Source organism: Neospora caninum, chromosome VIII, assembly GCF_000208865.1.
Source record: "Neospora caninum Liverpool complete genome, chromosome VIII".
Lineage (NCBI taxonomy): Eukaryota > Apicomplexa > Conoidasida > Eucoccidiorida > Sarcocystidae > Neospora > Neospora caninum.
This window is the reverse complement of record NC_018395.1, coordinates 6,179,800-6,198,064: the sequence shown is the minus strand read 5'-3', so window position 1 is coordinate 6,198,064 and position 18,265 is coordinate 6,179,800. Positions and strand designations below refer to the sequence as shown.

General features: G+C 53.9%; 2 protein-coding genes and 3 non-coding genes across 5 annotated transcripts; 3 read left to right on the top strand and 2 right to left on the bottom strand.

Moving 5' to 3' along the window:
• Window positions 1-2,559: 2,559 nt before the first annotated feature.
• NCLIV_037810 (conserved hypothetical protein) lies at window positions 2,560-6,742 on the top strand (the record flags this gene model as incomplete). The annotated part of the gene is made up of 8 exons (XM_003883982.1): window positions 2,560-2,864; window positions 3,227-3,379; window positions 3,865-3,951; window positions 4,435-4,507; window positions 5,516-5,656; window positions 5,834-5,989; window positions 6,135-6,215; window positions 6,710-6,742. The coding sequence occupies 8 exons, from the start codon at window positions 2,560-2,562 to the stop codon at window positions 6,740-6,742; spliced, it is 1,029 nt and encodes a 342-aa protein (XP_003884031.1).
• Window positions 6,743-7,850: 1,108 nt separating this feature from the next.
• Window positions 7,851-7,923, bottom strand: NCLIV_t100021. The gene has a single exon. It is a non-coding gene; the product is annotated as a tRNA-Val (tRNA).
• Window positions 7,924-9,145: 1,222 nt separating this feature from the next.
• NCLIV_037800 (conserved hypothetical protein) lies at window positions 9,146-13,245 on the bottom strand (the record flags this gene model as incomplete). Its single annotated transcript, XM_003883981.1, has 3 exons — window positions 9,146-9,199; window positions 9,779-10,337; window positions 10,790-13,245. 3 exons carry the CDS (start codon window positions 13,243-13,245, stop codon window positions 9,146-9,148), a joined length of 3,069 nt encoding a protein of 1,022 aa, XP_003884030.1.
• A 3,205-nt stretch (window positions 13,246-16,450) lies between these two features.
• Window positions 16,451-16,523, top strand: NCLIV_t100020. The gene has a single exon. It is a non-coding gene; the product is annotated as a tRNA-Glu (tRNA).
• An 891-nt stretch (window positions 16,524-17,414) lies between these two features.
• On the top strand, window positions 17,415-17,487 carry NCLIV_t100019. The gene has a single exon. It is a non-coding gene; the product is annotated as a tRNA-Glu (tRNA).
• The last annotated feature ends 778 nt before the right edge of the window (window positions 17,488-18,265 follow it).

Below are 18,265 nucleotides of genomic sequence, written 5' to 3'. Positions count from 1 at the left end.
GAGAGAGACGAAATGAGCGACGGCCTAGAGATGCTGAAGAGAAAGGAGATGAAAGACACATGGAACAGGGCAACACAGAGGCGCAGTGAGAGCAGCGAGAGCAGGCAAGGCACAAGACACGCTCAAAGCCTGCGTTGTCTAGCGTGAACTGTGCGCCGTCTCCGACGCGCGATAATCTAAGAAAGAGCATGGCCGTGGAAGACGAACGGGACAAGGCAGAGCGAGCCTCGCCTTTCCCTTTCCCGTAGGAAACACGAAACTAGGCAGCCGCCATGTTTATGGTGTCCGCGGGCACGAGCGATGTGTGCGCGGGGTGAGCCGACCGTGCGCGGGCCAAGACAACTCCCAACTCACAAAGCAGCCGCGGCCGAACAACAAAGGGGGAAATTCCAGCAGTCTTTGCGTGACTTCCTGGTCTCCACTTTTTCTTTGTCGTTTGAGCGGCCTCTTTTTTCTATCAGAAAGGACAGACAACCACCAAGTGTGCACGATGCACACGCGTGCGCTTGCAGCGGAGTTTTCCAAAGTGCATGCAGTCCCAAACGTAAACACACTACATCCATATGCATGCACAGAGTATTCACTGAGTCATAAAATACATACAGATACATCTCTATACCTATATATTGTACATAGGTTCTCCATGCATGTGTGGACGTATACGTTTATGTGCGTGCATGCATGTATCTTTTCAGGTGTCTAATCAAGCCGATAGCGGTTGTCAACACGGATGAATGAACAGGTGTGCACAGTGCAGCTTCTTTTTCGCCCGCTGGTTGTTGGAGCGTCGCCGAACGGCGATCACGCTTGAGTGAAAGCCGCGAGAAACCAAACCGCTTCCGCCCCTCCTTCGCGGAGATCACTGGCGAAGGCTGCGCTGCGCGCTGGGCAAAAGGCGAGCAGAAATGGTGCAGCTAAAAGGCGGCCCGATGGTGATGGTTTGACGGCTTCTCCTCTCACTGAGTCAAGACAAGGTCCAAATCAAGGCCGGAGGCTATGTGGAGCGAAAGGGGTGTTTTTCCCCGCTACACAAAGCCGAGCCGGAAACGCCGGGGAAGCCCCGAGCCGGAAACGCCGGGGAAGCCCCGAGCCGGATGTGCCGAAATCTCCCTTCTGGCTCCTTCTCTCTCGGTGGTCTCTCTCTGCTTCCCCCCCTTTGTGTCAATGCGGAGGGCGAAGACATCCGATTTCGCCTCTGTTCTTCCAGCGCCTGGTTTTCTGTGCCGATTTTTCTACAAAGACAGACTCGCCTCTTCACCTCTAATGCATCCCCCCGAGTTCTTCCTGTTCGACTTGAGCAGGCTCTGAAATGCGAGAAAATGGGCTCCCTATGACGCTTCGCCAGCATCTGGGAGAACGTCCTTCGGCGCATGCAACCCTTTTTTTCTGGGCGGGAGTCTGGGCCAGGCGACACGCGACGCGTCCAACTTCGGGGCTCCGTTGAGGTTCTTGGGAGAATGAAGCTTTCTGCTGTAACCTCGCCGACGGCGGGAGTCAAGGGAGCATTTGGATTGCTTGAAACGCTTTCCGTTTTTCGTGAACGAAACAAAAAGGGTCGAAAAAGAACTCAACTTCTTTTTCCTTCGGTTTCGGTCGGCTCTACTTCCTCTTTTCGTCCTCCTTCGCCTCCATCCATCGTAGCTCTGCATCGAAGCTTCTCCTCTTCTCTCCCTGGTCGATTTTCGCCGACCTCCGTCTCTCCGGCCGGGCGCTGCATGTCTCTGTCTCCACTGTCTGTGTCTCCACTGTCTGTGTCTCCGTTGTCTCTGTCTCCGTTGTCTCTGTCTCCATTGTCTCCGTGTCGGTGCCCTCCGTCCTCGCTTTCGGCTTTGTCGTCCTCAACTTGCCTGGCCTCTTCTTCGCTCCTTGTCTCTTCCGCGTCGTTCTCTCGCCGCGCGACGGCGTCGCGGTCTTCCTCGAAGGCGCGGCCCGGTTCGCTTCGGAGAGAGCTCCGTTTTTTTCTCTTGTGCGTCCATCCAGGTAAGCGCTTGCGTTTTTGCTTTTGAGGAAATGGGCGGTTGTGCATGCTGCGGAATCCGTGTTTTCGCCCTCGGACGTTTCTGCGCTGTCCCCATTTTGTTTCCTTCCGTGCACGCCAGCGGCGGCTGCCCCGTCGATCTACGAGGGCGAGACAAATGCACACGAAAGTCCACACAGGCACGCAATACGAATATCGGTATGCGCATATCCCTACTCCTGGGAACACGTATGCATATATATATATATATATGTTTCTACCAATGTAAATGCGTGTGTGCTGTTTCGGGCAAGTGTGTTCCAGGATGTTTTCGTTCATTGCTCTTCCACATTCTCCTTCCCTCCTGATTCATTTCCGTTGTCCTCGTCTTCCTCTCCCCTGGCCCGTTGCCTTTTTGACTTTCCTTTTTCGAGTTTCGCCCTTCCGTCCTCCCTGGTTTTGCCACATCCCTCGATAGGTTATGTTTCCGCCGTCCACAACGCTGCGGTTCGCTGCTTTAGTCGTGGAGGCGGATTTGGGGCTTTCGCCACTCCGCTCGTGTGTCGTCTGCGCGCACCTGTTCCCGCTCCGTTTGGGGCTGCATGCACACAGACCGGACGGTCGACTTCCCGGAAGAGGCGCGGAGGACGAACGCTGCGGCGCTGTCTGAGCTGAACGCGTACATCGATCGCCTGGAACACTTGCTCACGTCTCTGCCTCTCTCGTCCTCGCCGCTTCCTTCCTCTCCCCTCGACAACCCGTTTCTCGCGAAGAAACTGACGTTTTTCGTTCCATACAAGACGGTGACTGGTCGCGTCCTCGACGGTCGCGTTCGTCCGGTGTACATACACCTCCACTCGATTGGTCTCCACCCATCTCGAAGCGAAATCGAAAACCTTACGGAGAAGTAAGAAGAGTCTCAGGGAGACGCCCCCGAGGTTGTCTGTCGCTCACCTTCCTCTCCGCATCCTGGGGGGCTGCTCTCTTCTGCCCTGTCTCTCCTGTCACGCGACTCATTCCTCGGAGACACGAAGAAGGCATTCCGGGGAAAGACAACCAGGAGACCACAACGCCATAGTCCTACGGTTGTTTCGTCCTTTTCTTGCTTCCCTTTCTCGCTCCCGTCGCAGTAGGTGCACATTCGCCTTGTGAAAGTGCTGCTTTTCGTCTCTCCGTCTCCCCGTCGCAGCCGCGGTTCTCTCTTCTTTCTCACCCCACTGGCGTCTCTGTGTGGGTGAGTGTTTCTCCGCGGGGCGGGTGTGCGTACAGCTTGTGCTGCTCTCTGGTCGAGGCTGTGGAGGCTCCAGGCGGCAAATTCGGCAGCTTCCAGAGCAATCCGTTCTTCGCCAGCGCAGGACCGAACGCCGAGAAGCCCGAGGAAGCGACGCCGGAGCGCCTGCTCACGTCGAAGCACGCCAGCCGGTGCGTGCCGCCAAATCGGGAGGGACAGCGAACAAAGCGCGAAGAAGGAACAACCCATACTGTCTGTCTTTGCCCGCCTCTATAAACGAAAACCCACACGGGGCTGCGCAACGCGATTTTCCACTCGTGCTTTCGCCTGCGCTTCTGCGTCGACCCCTCTCGTCGCGCGGGTCTGTGCCTGTGTCTGCTCTTTGAGTTCCCGTCCTCCTGCAAGTCTTCTTCGTTTCCTTCGGGTGTCCCTCTTTGTTCGTCCGTGCTTCTCTTTTTCCCGGCGGTGTGGACCGCACTGCGTTCGCCGTTCCACCGCGGACGCTTCCCTGGTTCCCATTTTCCCGCCGTTTTTTTGGCCCGTCTCGGCTGTGCCGTCTTTCGGTCTTGTCTCCCGACGGCCTTTCCTTCCGTTCGTCCTCTCCGCGGCGTGTCCGCCCGTTTTTCCCACTCTGAAGTTTTCATGGTTCGAGTTCCTCTCTTCTTCTCTGCTCCAGAGATCGCCTGCAAGCTCTGTGGGACGCACAGACCGAGGAGGTGATGTTCAAGGCTGCCCTCTACCAACCAGACGAAAAACTCACGCGGTAAGAGAACTCCACGGAGAGACGCGTGAGCAGACGCGAGCACCCAGAAAGCAACGAAAAGTGACATGCCGCGGATGCACGTGTAGCGGAGGAAAGCGAAAAGATGCGAGAGCCAGTGAGCAGCTGCGCTTGCCAGGCGGGGCCGGGGAAACGCGACGGACCGAAAGCGGAGTGGCGAACGGCTTTTCTCGTCTTTCCCAAGGCAGAGAGTCAGCTGGAGGAAGGCGCACATGAGGCCACCCTTCTGCTGAGTTTGACGGGGAAGATCCCTTCCCACTTGCGTTCTCCTCGCTGTGTCTCCTCGCTTCCCCTTTCCCTTCTTCCCTACCGGATGCATGCTCGTGTCGCTCCTTTGCCATTACCCCTTGTGAGCGTCCCCGGTCACCTCCTCCTTCTCCCTCCTGCGTACGCCTTCGCGTTTCACTTAGGTGGTGCCGTGCGGCTCTCGACGCTTGGTCTCGTTCGCTTCTTCCTTGCCCTCAGGCGCATGCATTTGATGAATAGAGAGTTCCGTCGCCAAGAGTCTGCTCTTACTCGGCGCGCTCTGCGCATCAAGGTGCGAACCGACTGGACAAGAACAAACTCCCCTGCGTCTTTTCCCAGCTTTTCCGTGCTTCTTCTCAGGTGGCGCTGCCTGGAACAGCATGCGCGCATTCAACAAGACATGCAGCGAACACAAATATGCAAATTCTACTTGCGGATAATATATATATATATATATATATATGGTGCGATTGGGGTAACACACGGCTGGATGCAGGCACAGGTTCCCAGTCAGCCGTCTCCAAGACGTTCACGTAAGCATATTCCACACGATCTACACATATCTATGTGCATGTCTAATATCTGTGTTTTCGCGTGCATGTATATACACGCGCGGCCAGCCCACAAATTGCTGTGGGTTTCTGTGGACGCCGAATGTTCTAGTCTGAGCGAAACACAACGTACCAGCTGGGCTGCTGAATTCCCAGTAAAAGCTTCGACACCCACTTCGGTTGATTGATCGGCTGTTTCCCTTCTATGCGAGCAAAGAGAGGAGTGCTTCTTTGTTTGCAGAATCGCCGAGTGAAGAAGCGGCGGCTGCAGGAGGTGGCGACGAAGGCAGAGTCAAAGGTACCGCCTGCACTTCTTCTCTTGTCTAATATCTGCAAGATGTCCCTCTTTCCTGTGCCAGGTTGAAGTTGCAGGATTTCCCGCGTGTCTTGATCGCGTCGTTCGCGTGTGAAAGGACAGCAGCATCCGAAGCCCCTGACGAGGTCTCCAGTGTTTTTGCGCCATTGATGGCCTGTCTTTGTCGTCCTCTCAGAGCTGTGATTCCTTATTGATCGTCGTGCCTTCCTTGGTCGTGGTGATCTATCCAGTTTTTCGGTGTCCCTGGCTTTCCGTTGCTCTCCGCTCGTACGAGGCAGCTGACTCCCCCTCTTCTGTTTCCTCTCGGCCTTTTCTCCAACCTTGCCCGTTTCACTTCTTCTCTTCTTCGCTCCCTGCGTCTCCGTTCCCTCTTCTTGAAACTTCTTCCCATTTCTTTCTGCATCTTCCGCTTCCCCTTCGTCTGCCTCCTCAGGTCCGCGATAAATTTGGTCCCGATCCGCCAGAGCCTCCTCCGGAGCTCGCAGAACACCTCCGGCGCGTGGCCGTGGCTGAGGCGGGCAGCCATCCTGACTTTGTGTTTTTTGTCCCTTCTCTCTCTTCAGCACAAAAAGAGGTGAATATTGGGAAGGAAGCGCAGAGTTCACCCTGCAGTTCACTTCTCGGTTCGCTCCGTCCCCGGGGGCAGCTTGGGGCGCTAAAACGCGGTACACGATGCCACAGCATCGATGCCCCTAGGTCGAGTCCTGTAGCGTCTTTGCTCCAGTCCGTTTCACTCCGATTTGTCTCTCAGGAAGCAATTCGGCGTTTATGTGGACGCCACCTGGAGAAGGAATCCCACAGCTGGCTGCTTCACAATCTGCTGAAGGAGCTTCGACAACCCCCCACTCCGATTCCGCTCATTATCGGGATGGAGTTCAACGCTTGTGCCGAGCGAGGATTGTTTGTGGTAAGCGCGTTTGAAACAGGCTGAAAAAGGGCGAAACGGACCTCTCCTCCGTTCCTAGGTTCGTGGTCCCTTCCTCTGACGAAACGTGATTTCGCGAGGGCGTGTAGCTTTCCTCTTCAGCTTGTCGTCTGTCTTTGCTTCACAGATCCCTTTCGACTTCGACGTATGGCAGCTCGCCGACTTCCTCGAAGAAAACCTCGACTCTGTCCGTGAGGGAAGACGAAAGGTAAGAGGGGAAGCACAGGCTGGGTGCAAACAGCAGAATTCGTCGCCACTGGGGGGGGGGGGGGGGGGGGAGTGGTCCAACGTTGTGGTTATTCTTGTCGTTGGAAGCGTTAGCGCTGATTGACACATGGACGGGGACCGGGGGGCGGCTGTTCCTTGGTCGCTCGTAAAGTGAAAAGGCTCCTAATGAGGTGACATTAGGCAGCGCTTGGAAACGGTGAACGCGGCACTTCTGAAGAGGTGAATCTGACGCCGCTAGGCTGCGTGCAGGCGCGCCGAGAGTTCAGTTGTACGAAAGCATGACCGCACCCCGTCACTCTTGTCTCTGTAGCTTGAGGCAGCCTTAGCTGTATTGTTGCGGCATGTCAGTGTTTTGGCTGTGACATAGGATCCAGGTAGGCAAAGAGTTGAAGCCGATCATCTTGCTCCTGACGCGCTCTTGCGGCTGAATCATTCAACGGGCAGCCGTGTCGCTGGTGTCTTTCTGTTTCTCAGTTGCTCGAGGAGCTAAAGGACGTATACAGATGAGAAGTCGGAGCACGGGGGTGTGCGTGGCCGTTCGGAACGCTCTGCCGGTCCATTCCCGCCGATGAGAGACACAGAGGACCACGACCGCTCGAAAGAGACTCAGACTTCCTAGATTCTAAAAAGGCGTTTCTCTGTGGGAAAGGCATGATGCGTCCAGTGCGTAAAGAGCGTTACATGGGTGCCTATTCGCTTTAAGACCCCACGAGTATAAAACTTTACGAGAGGCTATTAGATAGACCAAAAATCGGTAGATACAGCGTCGAGGTTATGCCGACATGTAAATCCGGGATAGCCTGCCTGGAGAAGGAAACCGGCGCGAAATGAGAAGATCTTTCCGACCTGGAAACCTGGGGTAGTGCGCTAATAGTGGAATGGCGACACTCAGTACTGATACGGTCTTTATACCAAATATGCGAACCTCAGGGACACAGAGCTCGGAAGCAGAACTTTGCTCTCTGTGTGAGACAACTATCAGGGGCGATCAACTCCAAGCGCCTGCAGACAACTGCTTAGCTATCGATTCCAAATGCGTGCAAATCGGAACGTCCATAGATTCGGTGCTAGATAGGGTAACGGACATGTCGATACTCAGGCGGTCGCAGGTGGAGGTTCCACGACGACGGTACAGCTCCTCATCGTTCCGTTAACTCTTTCTGCGAGCGCGACCTTACTTGTGTTCGAAACCGGGCCGCTCAAGTTCTACAAATCCATATGATTGTCGTAATTCCCGCAATTGCTGTGCGACGTTAGGACCTGGATCCTAAGTCCTTAGGGAATAGAATTCGTGATCCGGCCCGTAGCAGAAATATCCGCGATTGTTGCCCGATCACCTGACAGCAGTGTGACACTCCCTCACCCTTATGGCCACATAAATAACGAGGGAACATGTCTTTCGAGTCATTTTTTTTCGGTACCGACCATCAGGCTCGGGGCCTGCGTGAGGCGTATGTCGTAGATACCACCCCATGATCGTGGACGTGAGGCAGGACACTGAGGCGAATTACTTGAACTATGGGACTGAGGAAGTTCAGGCGGGAAATCATGTCGAAGAAACAAAAATATCCCTTATCTAGACTTGTCGGTCCACGGGAAGAAACGAAAGCCGCAGTACGGGCACCGAGGATCGAACTCGGGATCTTCTGCGTGTTAGGCAGACGTCATAGCCACTAGACCATGCCCGCGTTATGCGGCAATAACGGCACTTGATAAAATCGGTTGCAACAAGCGTAACTCTTTGTTCCTGAGAAGAAAACACAAGGAGAGATCGTTTGGGTGATCAAACCAATTCAACTGTCAAGCATGCCTTGTGGTATGGCATGCAGTCCATATCCGCGTTGAGTAAAGGGTCACGAGTCGAAGCGCACACGAACCGTGTGAACTTCCTAAACTCAAGTCATCAGAAACAACTGGGCAACAGCAGCATGGTTTGACCACGTGGCAGGTCTACGTGCACCGAAGATTGAACTCCGGATATTTGGCGTGTAACAACAGATGCCATAAACACTAGACGGTTCCCATATTGCAAAATGGGAGCGGTTGCGATCGGGAGTATGTCTGCGGTATTGTTGCGCACGCGGTTACGATCCAAGGCTTAAGACTTTCTTGTGCATCTTCGTCTCTCTCGCTGTCGACCATTGACCCTAGTGACGGTCTTGTGCCCTCCCGAAAAGATTTGACGGGAATGCTATTCCGTACACATCCCGTGCTTGTCTCAGATACACAAGGTGTCCCCTCGGATTAAACTGTGAAAACCTTCTAGTCGGGAGCCTGGCTACCTCCAGTGGAGAGACGAGGGACGGACTTCTACCGGGGGAGAGTTACTAATGTGGCACAAACGGTAAACGAAGGGCGTGTCTGAACGGGTGGCGGCCTTCGCAGAAACTGCTAGAATGTGTGCAGGCAAACTGGAGCTCCGAGATTCAGCATCGAGTGGGATGTTTCGAGTCTTATGCAGCCAATGCCAATGCACCGTCGAAGTCCCAGCTGACAGCTTGGAGTCTTCGAACAGCGCAGCTACCGTCATTGGCTGATTGATAGTGCGGGTTTACATTCTACTTGAACGGTACAGGCACCTGACTGCCTGTAACAGTCTGTCAATCTCCAGCTAGTTGAATTTAGACAGAATGGCTCTCTCCACTACGCTAATTTGAAACGCATATGATTCAGAACTGTGATGTATGAATCGTCAGGCAGAGCATCTGTTAGATATTACCACGGGTGCCTGAGGTCACAACTGCCTTAGATGCCTGTGGCTGAACTCCCTCACAGGTTTTCATCCGTGAAAGCGGCTCTCCCTTTTCTGGCTCACACATGTAAACATCAAATTCTACGCTGAAAGTCTTACTGAAACCGTAATCATTACTCATAAACGCGCAACTTCCCAAGGCAAGATGAAACCGTACGCTATTGCGTCTCATCGTGGAAGCCATAGCGCCGTGGACGCCAGGCTTGAAAGAACTTTGAACACGAAAAACCGTCTCGAACAAAACGTTAGAGACCTCGACGAAATTCCCGGGCTAAATGCTGACAGCCGAGGGCTCAGTCTTTAGAACAGGCTCCCACCCACCTTCAAGAAAATAGGGAACGTGTCTACAAGGGCACTGCGGCCACACTCCAGCTCGCATCAGCGAAGTAGCTTTACTTTTTGTTGCCGGAGAAGACGCATCCACAACTCCATCAAGGTAAAATTGTGCGGCACTCGGAAATGTTCCTACATTGTCCATAGTTATGGCAAGAGAGCTGTGAGCGCATCGAAGCGGCTGTTCACCTGGTAGCTCAGGGCCAGCGCTGGCCAGGCAGCAACGACTGTGTAGGTGCCAGGTGCATGCCGCGTACAAGAACGAGCACTACTCTCGAAAAACCGTGCGATCCAGCCCAGTAGTTTTCTCGTCTCGTAGACAGTTGTCGCAACTCTTTCGGTCGTGTGACACGATGCAGATTCTAAACGTGTTCGTGCTAATCAAGGAACCACAGAAGCATCCTTTCTCCCCGTCTTTGCAGCCAACCTGTTTGCGAACGGAGGTGAATACCGCCTACCGACTCTGATCTTTTTGATCCTGCCTTCTGAAAACATTCACTTTTCACCTTTTTAGGATCCCTGTCCACTCCAGGTAAACGGACGAAATCGTCGGGCATCGCCCACGAAAGGTCTTCTGCCGCTTCCGAAGCCTGCGCTTCGCCATTCCCTGCCTCTTGTTCATCCTGGAGAATAATTTGAGCTGCACATATAGCGTCCACCGCGCGAAGCGACTGGGATTCTCTACAGGCATATGGATCCCCCACGGGCTGGCCGCCTGGCGCCTCGGGGACTTCAAGAGGATCGATTTCACAATCTCCTGCAATCATCAACCGACGAGCGTCCGTTTGAAATAGTTGCTCGTGCCGCCATCTATCTTCGTCGGAGATGATCGGCGCAGCGGGCAGGTAGATGAGGGCACCGTACCCAATCTGTTGCCACTTCCGCATGAAACGCAGGTGACTCTGCAGCCAAAAATCCGCTGCCGCATGCGCATCGTCGGCCTCTTGCTGGAGATCGGTCGCCTGCTGTTGATGCGCCAGGAGATAGATGCACGCCTCGTCACGTACAGAGCGTAGCCTGACAAAAATTCAGAAAAACACATACTCAGGCATGCGAATTTTGACGAGCGGCCGTCTCTAGGGACTGCGCTGTGCTAAATACACAAACAGACACGCTCCTCTTTCCCCCGTGCCAGTCTCCTGCAACGAGCCCTACCGAACGGAAGCGCCATGTCGCATCATCCTCCGGCACGGGCGGTCTGTTTCTCTGTTTGTCGTTTGCCGCGCAAGCTGCGACGATGGTCTGCCGTTGTCGCAACCCCAGAGTGTGACTAGAAATCTCTCAGCTCACATAACTGATACAGTTGATTGGTTACCACGGGAGCAAACGCGAAAGCCACCTTGTTGGTGTCTAAAATGAAAGACGACGCTAACAATTCCGAGTGGCAAACGGAAAGCAGCCAGCCGCGCCCTTGGCTGCATGCGTTTTTCCGGGGCCCAGCCGGAAACGTAAATCACATCCGCGCTTACTCTGCGTGCAGATTCGCGACGGCATCAACGTACTGCTCCCGTTCCTCTTCCATTGTTTGCGCTACACGCATGAGCTGTTGCTGTTCTTCGACGCCTCTGACAAGCAACTCAACGCTTGGATATTCTCCGGCAGAGATGCTGGTGGAGAGCTTTTGCAGCCAGAAATAGGAATCAACAATGCTTTTTCGTAGGGTATCTGAGTTACCCTGCAGACAGTTCTTCTTGTCACCATTATTCCGCGCTGTTTCCGGAGCTTCATACAGGAGAAGAGAAGGAAGCGACGCCTTGTCTTCGTCTTGTCCCTCTCGATCTTGCACAGACTCTGGCGGCGGAAGTACAGAGTGGCTGTGACAGAGATCCTCTGGAGTCTTGGAGTTGTCGCCGAGTCCTGCATTGAGTCCGTAAAAACCGTCGCACGAGACGGACCTCAGCGCTGGCGATGCCCCTTCGCCGCCAGGACTTCGATACCCACCGCTGCGCTGGCGTGTACGCGACCCAGCCGCTGCTTGATGCCCGGTCGCCGCAAACGCGGAAGCTGCAAAAATCGACTGGCCCTCCGTTCCTCCGCAAACGGCAGATGCTGTACGCTCGTTCTCGAAACCTTCCCGGAACCGAGGAGCTGTCTCCACAGAGCGCCGGGATTTCTCCATCACATCTCTGGCCTCTCCGCTTGCTTGTCCTGCTGTATGTCCACTGTAACTGCGGCCCCCACGGCCGTTGCAAATAGCGGTCTCTCCTAAAGAGGGCAAGCAACCGTTGTTTCCCGGCCTTCCGTCGTCAGTCGTCTCTTTCATCCCGCCGTAGCTGGAACAAGGTAGCCTGGCGGGTTCGACGCTTTCTTCAGACGCCGGACATCCCACTTCTCTCTCCTCTGGGAGTTTGGAAACTAGCAATGAGCTTGGACGAGGCTTTCCCGCCCTGAAGACCTCGATCGTGCGCTCTCCTAGCTGCGAGTCGTTTGACGACTGGACTGCGGGAGAAAGAATGTACTCTGGCGCACACGCTCGGTGAGATGACAGGATCTCTCTAGTCTTGCTCAGATCTCGACGTGTCACTCCTCCAAATCTTGCCTCCACTGTATCCGGTCTTGTCTGACCGCTCACAGAGCCCGTCTCGCCTGCAGACTTCGAACAGGAGGAACGGCTCGTAGCACGGCCTTGACCACGCGTGCACCGTGTTCTTGCGCGGGAGTTTGCCACATCTGCACTGGAGTGGCTAGCTGCTGGCGTTTGCCCCTCATCCACTCCGTTTTGTGCTGATTCCTCCTTGCCCAGATAGTTGTGAATTTCGCCCTTCCATTCCACTCTCTCGTGCACGTTCCCCAGGCTGTCTCCAGCCTCCCAACGTCTTCCTGCTGAACCCCCCTGATCGGCTGCAGCGAGCCGCCGCTGCTGGCGGTGCAAAAGCAACTTCGAATGCAGAAGTCGTCGGTCCGCGTCTCCGAGAGCTTTCTGAAGCTGTCGATGACTCCCCTGTAGCTCCTCCAGTTCCTCATTTGCCGCTCCAAACGCTGCCTTGTACAAATCTCTTTCTGCAATCAAGGACTTCACCAGCCTCTGAGCTTCCACCTCAGATTCTGCAGAGCCTATTCTGCTCACTCCGCAGTCGCCTGCGGGCCCCACAGCCTCTCCATTGTGTTCCGCCGCCCTATGGACGGAATCCCCTCCGCTGTAAACACCGGGATTCCCTCTGTTGCGTGCCTCACGATGTACAAACCCCGTGGGCGCGACGCCGTCAAGGCTCTCAGAAGAAGATCCTAAGTCGCAATCGGCCTCGGCGCCGAGTCTGCCGCGCACCAGCAGTGGTTCACGCCTCGCAGATCGGTCTGTTCGCTCAGATAGAGAATCAACCCGTTTGCGGGGAGGGCCCTCAAGAGATGACGCTTCATCGGGATGCTCGAAAGATAGAGGCTGAAGCGGGGACGAAGAGCAAGCGAGGGACATCGCAGTGGGATGGTTAAACGGATCTGTCGCAAAGCGTGAGCCGCCTCTCTGCGACTGCTTCGGGCGGTGAACCTCCGCTGACGTAACGTCCGGAAGACGCCCGCCTGCAGAAGGCGCGGCTACTGGATCTCTAGTGGCAGCGTTTCCCGCGCATTTTTGTCTTCCGCCCACATGCGTTGCCCGCTCTCTCAGTTGGTCTCCGTTTTTCTGACTCGCGACAGAAAGCAGGGGGACACCCGCAGTCGGTGTCGCGGCAGCTGGAGTGGAGGAATCAGCTGTCGTCGTCAGCGAGGTGAATTCGTCGACCGGCAGGCGGCGGCCGCACATGTCTGTGGCTGGAGATTTCAGCTTCACATCTGGAGACGAAGGATACAGTGCGCATGCGCCACCCGCCGAAGGCGTCCCGCCATTAGATTGCTGGAGAGCCGTAGAACTTTCTTTGAGATTTTCCAAGGTGCGGTCGGGAGGCGGAGCACAGGCTGTGGCTGGGGCGGATTCCTTGACTCTCGCCATCGAAGAGACCGAGGAAGGAGTGGACGTGAGGACTTCCGCCAAGGCTGCAACTTGCTCCGGCGCAGAAACTTCAGCAAGTAAGACGTCTTTCAACTTTGCGTTCGCTGCTATGCGCAGGCTTCCCGCTTCACCGAGAGGGCGTTCGCGGGGCAAAACCGTTTGGCTGGGGGGTCAGACAGAGTCGGCGCAGGCAGCTGTTACGGAATGCCGATAGCGTGTGCAGAAACTGGAGATTGACGTTGTTGCATGATGCATGCATCCCTGTGGAAGGAGAGGCAGGCACCACAGCTCGCTTGGCAATAGCCAGAAAACAGCTGGGAGGCCGCCAGGCGGGTTCAAAGCACTACTGATCCGGCGGAAATTCTACGGCTGCAAACTTTGATACTGCAACCAACTGACCGAAAAGCACACTTGCCCAGGAGAGAGGCTCGAAAATGGAGAACGAGTGAACTGCACAAGCTTGAGACGTATTGCCGTGGCGTCTTTGTCGGGTCCTGAATGACACTGTGTTGAGGCCGCAGACGCAAAAAACGAAACCAACAGGCATGCGGATGTAGGGACTTTCGACACTTGAGCACATCATCACCGAGTGAAAAGAAAAGGGAGAAGTGGCAATGAAAATATTTCGATGTCTGTATTTTGGATTCTTGACCAAGCTTGAAAAAATGAAACGAAGATGCCTCCAGGGGAAAAGGGGGGGCGCCGACGAAAAGGAGACCCCAGCGCTGGAAGACTCGGGGGCGTGATACAGGACGACAGTTTCCCAGCTCTCGCCTTAAGGTGTGTAAGCCTTCCGTGGAGTCTTGAGGGTTTTGCAGCCTAAATTTTTTTTCCGGTAGCTTGGTAAGAGGGTACGGTTTTCTGTGGACGCGCGCAAACCGCAGCGATGACGAGGGAGATTTGCTCACTGCAGGGATTGTGTCAGCCACCGTGGCTCTGCACAGTGCAACAGAGACCCGTTGCTGAACTCTTCATCCGATCGACCGGGAGCGTCCAAATTGTGTCCTGCATATTTCAGGAACCCCTTAGACAACAGCGGTCTTCGTGGTAACACGTATTTGTGCCTTGTGACTCTTTGGATCCAAGTGGGGGATGCTTCTGCCTTTTTGGGCGGAGGAGAGGTCGTTTGCCGCTGTCTTGAGAACCAGCCGCGCAGATCCACTTCAACCGCCAACAGAATGGGGACGACGACACTACGAGGCGCAAATATGCTGCTGCAAGGTTTAGGCTCCGCCCTTTTCTAGTGCAAAACAGGGTGGTGAGTGTGTTGTCTCTAGCTCTCCATTACACACCATTGAATTTGATTTTCGGAGTGCCGCTCTACTGGACGGCAGCGAATGATCAATTCTACTCGAGGTAGGTTTACCAGCTCGGAAGGCCTAGATTTCCCCTCCTGATTGCGCAAATCGCACACGGACGCCACGTGTGACATGGAAGACGATTGAGAACGCCTTTGCCCTCTAAGCAATGGCTGAATCCCGTTGCTCTCTTTTATACCGCAGTAGCACGGGGCCGTGACTTTCTCCGAGTGGCAAAATTTGCTGCTGTCTTCGTGGTAACCGTGTATTTATGCCAATGCGGGTTGAAGAGGAGTCTGATATTGCTTCCGCCCTCGAGGATACTTCTCTCCTGAGATAGCCTGTGTAGTGGGAAAAAACAGTGTTTTTCTTTCCTGTTCTGTACGATTTCCGGAGCGCTCCACTGTTTTCAAACAACACATCAGGTAGAGGCGCGTGGCAGTCGCCAGACATGCCACAACTGCTGGAGGCGTCGTTAGCCAGTTTCGAATGAAAGTGCAGTAGAAACAGGTAGCTGTAAAAACCTTGCCCAGCAATAAAGGTTCTGGCGGATACATGCAGTTTACCTTTATCGGCGAAACTGCCGTTATGGAAGACAGACCCGATATCAGACTCTACTACAGTTCACATGGCACGGATGACACATGTTGACAGATGCCGTCCCCCTCCTCTGTAATAGCGATGAGCAGTGTTTGCAATTGTGTAGGAGTTCTAATCATTTATTGTCTTTGAAGATGATCCGACTCGCGCAGGAAAACGCCGTTGTGCAGTGTGATGGTAAAGGTAATGCGGTGTTATCTCGCTGCTGGAATAAGGATGCACTTTTTTTCGAAAGAAAAAATGCGCTTTCCATGGTTATGGTTGAGCTCACACACGGAAAAAAAACGACGCTGCAAGGGTCTTCCACTCGTAAACCACCTGCTGCGTTGCTGGCCTCAAACAGTGGCTAAATTTATATTCCGTACAAGAATCGCTGCATCTTCATATATGAATGCGGGAAATGACGTTTACTGCTGTTTGTTCACCAGTGATCTTTTCTAGATTTGCTGTAGTGTAGAATGTACTCTTATCTGGCCTTCCTCTTTGCAAAATATGCCTTGCTCGTTACGCGCATCGTGAATCGCCGGGGTGTCTAGCCAGTGCGACTGTATGATTTTTGTTTTGGCCCCTCCTCCCATTAGCTTCTGTGTCCTACTAGGACGCTGTGATAGCTTGAGTGCTGCTCTCCAGTTGGACAACTCACGAGCTATCGCTGGATACGCTTGTTCTCGTCGTGTGACAGCTGCGGACCCGTCTTTCCAAACCGCTTCCCAAACTTTTGTGAACATGCATAGAAACTTATACCAACGTGCGACACAAAGTCACCTGAAGGTAGTTCAAGGACAGCGTTAGGTGATGTCAAATTTGGCAGGATCAGATGCGTGTTACGAAAGTACTGCATGGTGGCGTACTTAGGGGCAACTGGCCACGCAAGTAGCAAGTCACCGGTGAAATGAGGGATTAACAGAGCGGTAACTTCAAAAGCTGGAGACCTGCTGGGAGATGTACCGCGACGCTGGCAGCAGCTGGTAGCAAAAGCTTCAGGAAGACACCCGCGCTAGAATCTGTGTACGGTGCTCGTTGCAGCAGCCTGATTTCCTTGTTCGGGTCTGAAGATCTTTGCTGTCCTGATCAAGGATGAACCTTCAGAAAAAACGAACCTGCCCGAATTGGTGTTGCCCCCCAGTGCTCTGCCACGTCCTCCCGATGCTCACTGCCGTGTATAGTCTTTCGAAGCGTAGCACAAGATCCCTAACAGGGACTATTCTCGAGCGCCAGCGGTAAGTGTCTTCGGCGTTTTGTTTTTGCTTTTCCAGATGCCTGAATTCGAGCGTTTGACTCTGCGACTTTAGGAACAGCATCCCCCATCCCATGTAGTCTAGGTGGTTAGGATACCCGGCTTTCACCCGGGCGACCCGGGTTCGAGTCCCGGCGTGGGAAAACGTATATACTTTAATTCGCGTAGTTCTCTGGCGGTGACGATCGGACACTCATCCGCACACTGGGGTGAGTCAACCTTTCACCCTGCATGAGTCTCAAGCTCTTCGCGCGCTCTCGACATCAGGGAGCGTTGACGTGTAAAGTGCAATTTGGACGGTGTTGATTGGACGTGTTGAGGGATAACAAACCAGATAATGAAACACATCCCGTTTTATTTGGCTCCCGCTGACGTTCACTCTCCGCATACGTACTTCGCGTTCTCTCGGCTATCCTTAAACATTCGAGCACTGGTGTTTGCCAGTGTAGATCACACGGCCACACATTCCGGCCGTTGTTTAGGAAGTATTACGACTCCGCTGTCAACAGGACAGTGAGTGGCCATCAGCCAATGACCGAATAGCTGGAAGGGTGTCCAAGTTGCACTACGGTTGTGAGATCAAGCCACATCTAGTGTTGTTCAGAACGAAACAGCTTCTTTGCACAAGCATGGCTGCAACTACGAGATTTACGAGACGCTCTCGCCCTTAATTTGGAGTTTATCTGTAATCAGTCGTATGCTTGGTTCGCTGGACCACGTGCCGAGTGGTCGAGCATCGAATAGCTTGGAGCGCGCTTACAGTACTACCTCTCGGTGGAAGTCAATGATGGGGCAGTTTAGGAACCCCGCTCATGGACAGTATTTGTAGCTCTGGCCTTTACCCCCTTGAGTGAGATTGCGCCAGGCAGGGACCCCATCGCCAGTATTTCCCATTTTTAACGGCCTTTTCATTTTCCATGGTGTTCCTGAGACAACTTACTCAAGACTTGAGAGCCGGAACAGCAATTAACACAGAAAAATGAATCTGGAACATTCTCCACCATACAAGCGGCTGCGATTGATGCAACGGCGCATCCCATGTAGTCTAGGTGGTTAGGATACCCGGCTTTCACCCGGGCGACCCGGGTTCGAGTCCCGGCGTGGGAACTTTCTATTTTCCTGTGCTGTGTGATCAACTCCCTTACCCGTTTTTCGTTCTCTGCAAGGTCACAGTTCTGATGCACTGAGGAACAATAGATGCCGTGGCGGCTGTTTCTGTAGAGGTAATCCACAGTCGCCAAACTGGACTGCCGGCCTCAACAGCCGTGTACCTAGAGTGGAACTGTATGCGTTACCGTGCCTCGCTGTGCAACCGATAGTCGTCATTGTGGTGTGCCACACTGCAGCTTGACAAATGAAATAGAGAATTTCGCCTCTACAGCCACAGAAGACAAACTGTACTGTCATGTTCCTGTTTATAACTGGGTTAGACGTTTTGGAGAAAGATCGTTAATGCTCAGTTAGCCCAGAGGTTCTGTGTGACGATGGTGTTACCCATGTACAGAGAAATGCCTGACTCCTTGCCCTTTCTTTCAGGGTGCGCCAGCATACCTCGTATCCTCAATATAGTTGCAATATCTCGTACAGACGCTGGTTCCAGTAAACGGAGTGACCGAATGCCGAACCGAACACCGCTCTGTACATTGCTTCGGCCGAACATTGTTGTCTACAGTGCCCCAGCGATTCTGCCTACAGCACGGAGGGTTGGCTGGAGGTACGCAGGAGAATCTACGCATACGTGTTCTGTTCTTTCCGGGTGTACCCATGGAAAGCCCGGCATACAATAGTAGGTAGTTGGTTACGGCATTTCGAAGACGGCAAAGCCTCAGCTTCTATTTGACCGTATTAGTTGTACACAGCAGATATTAGATCGAGGAACCACACA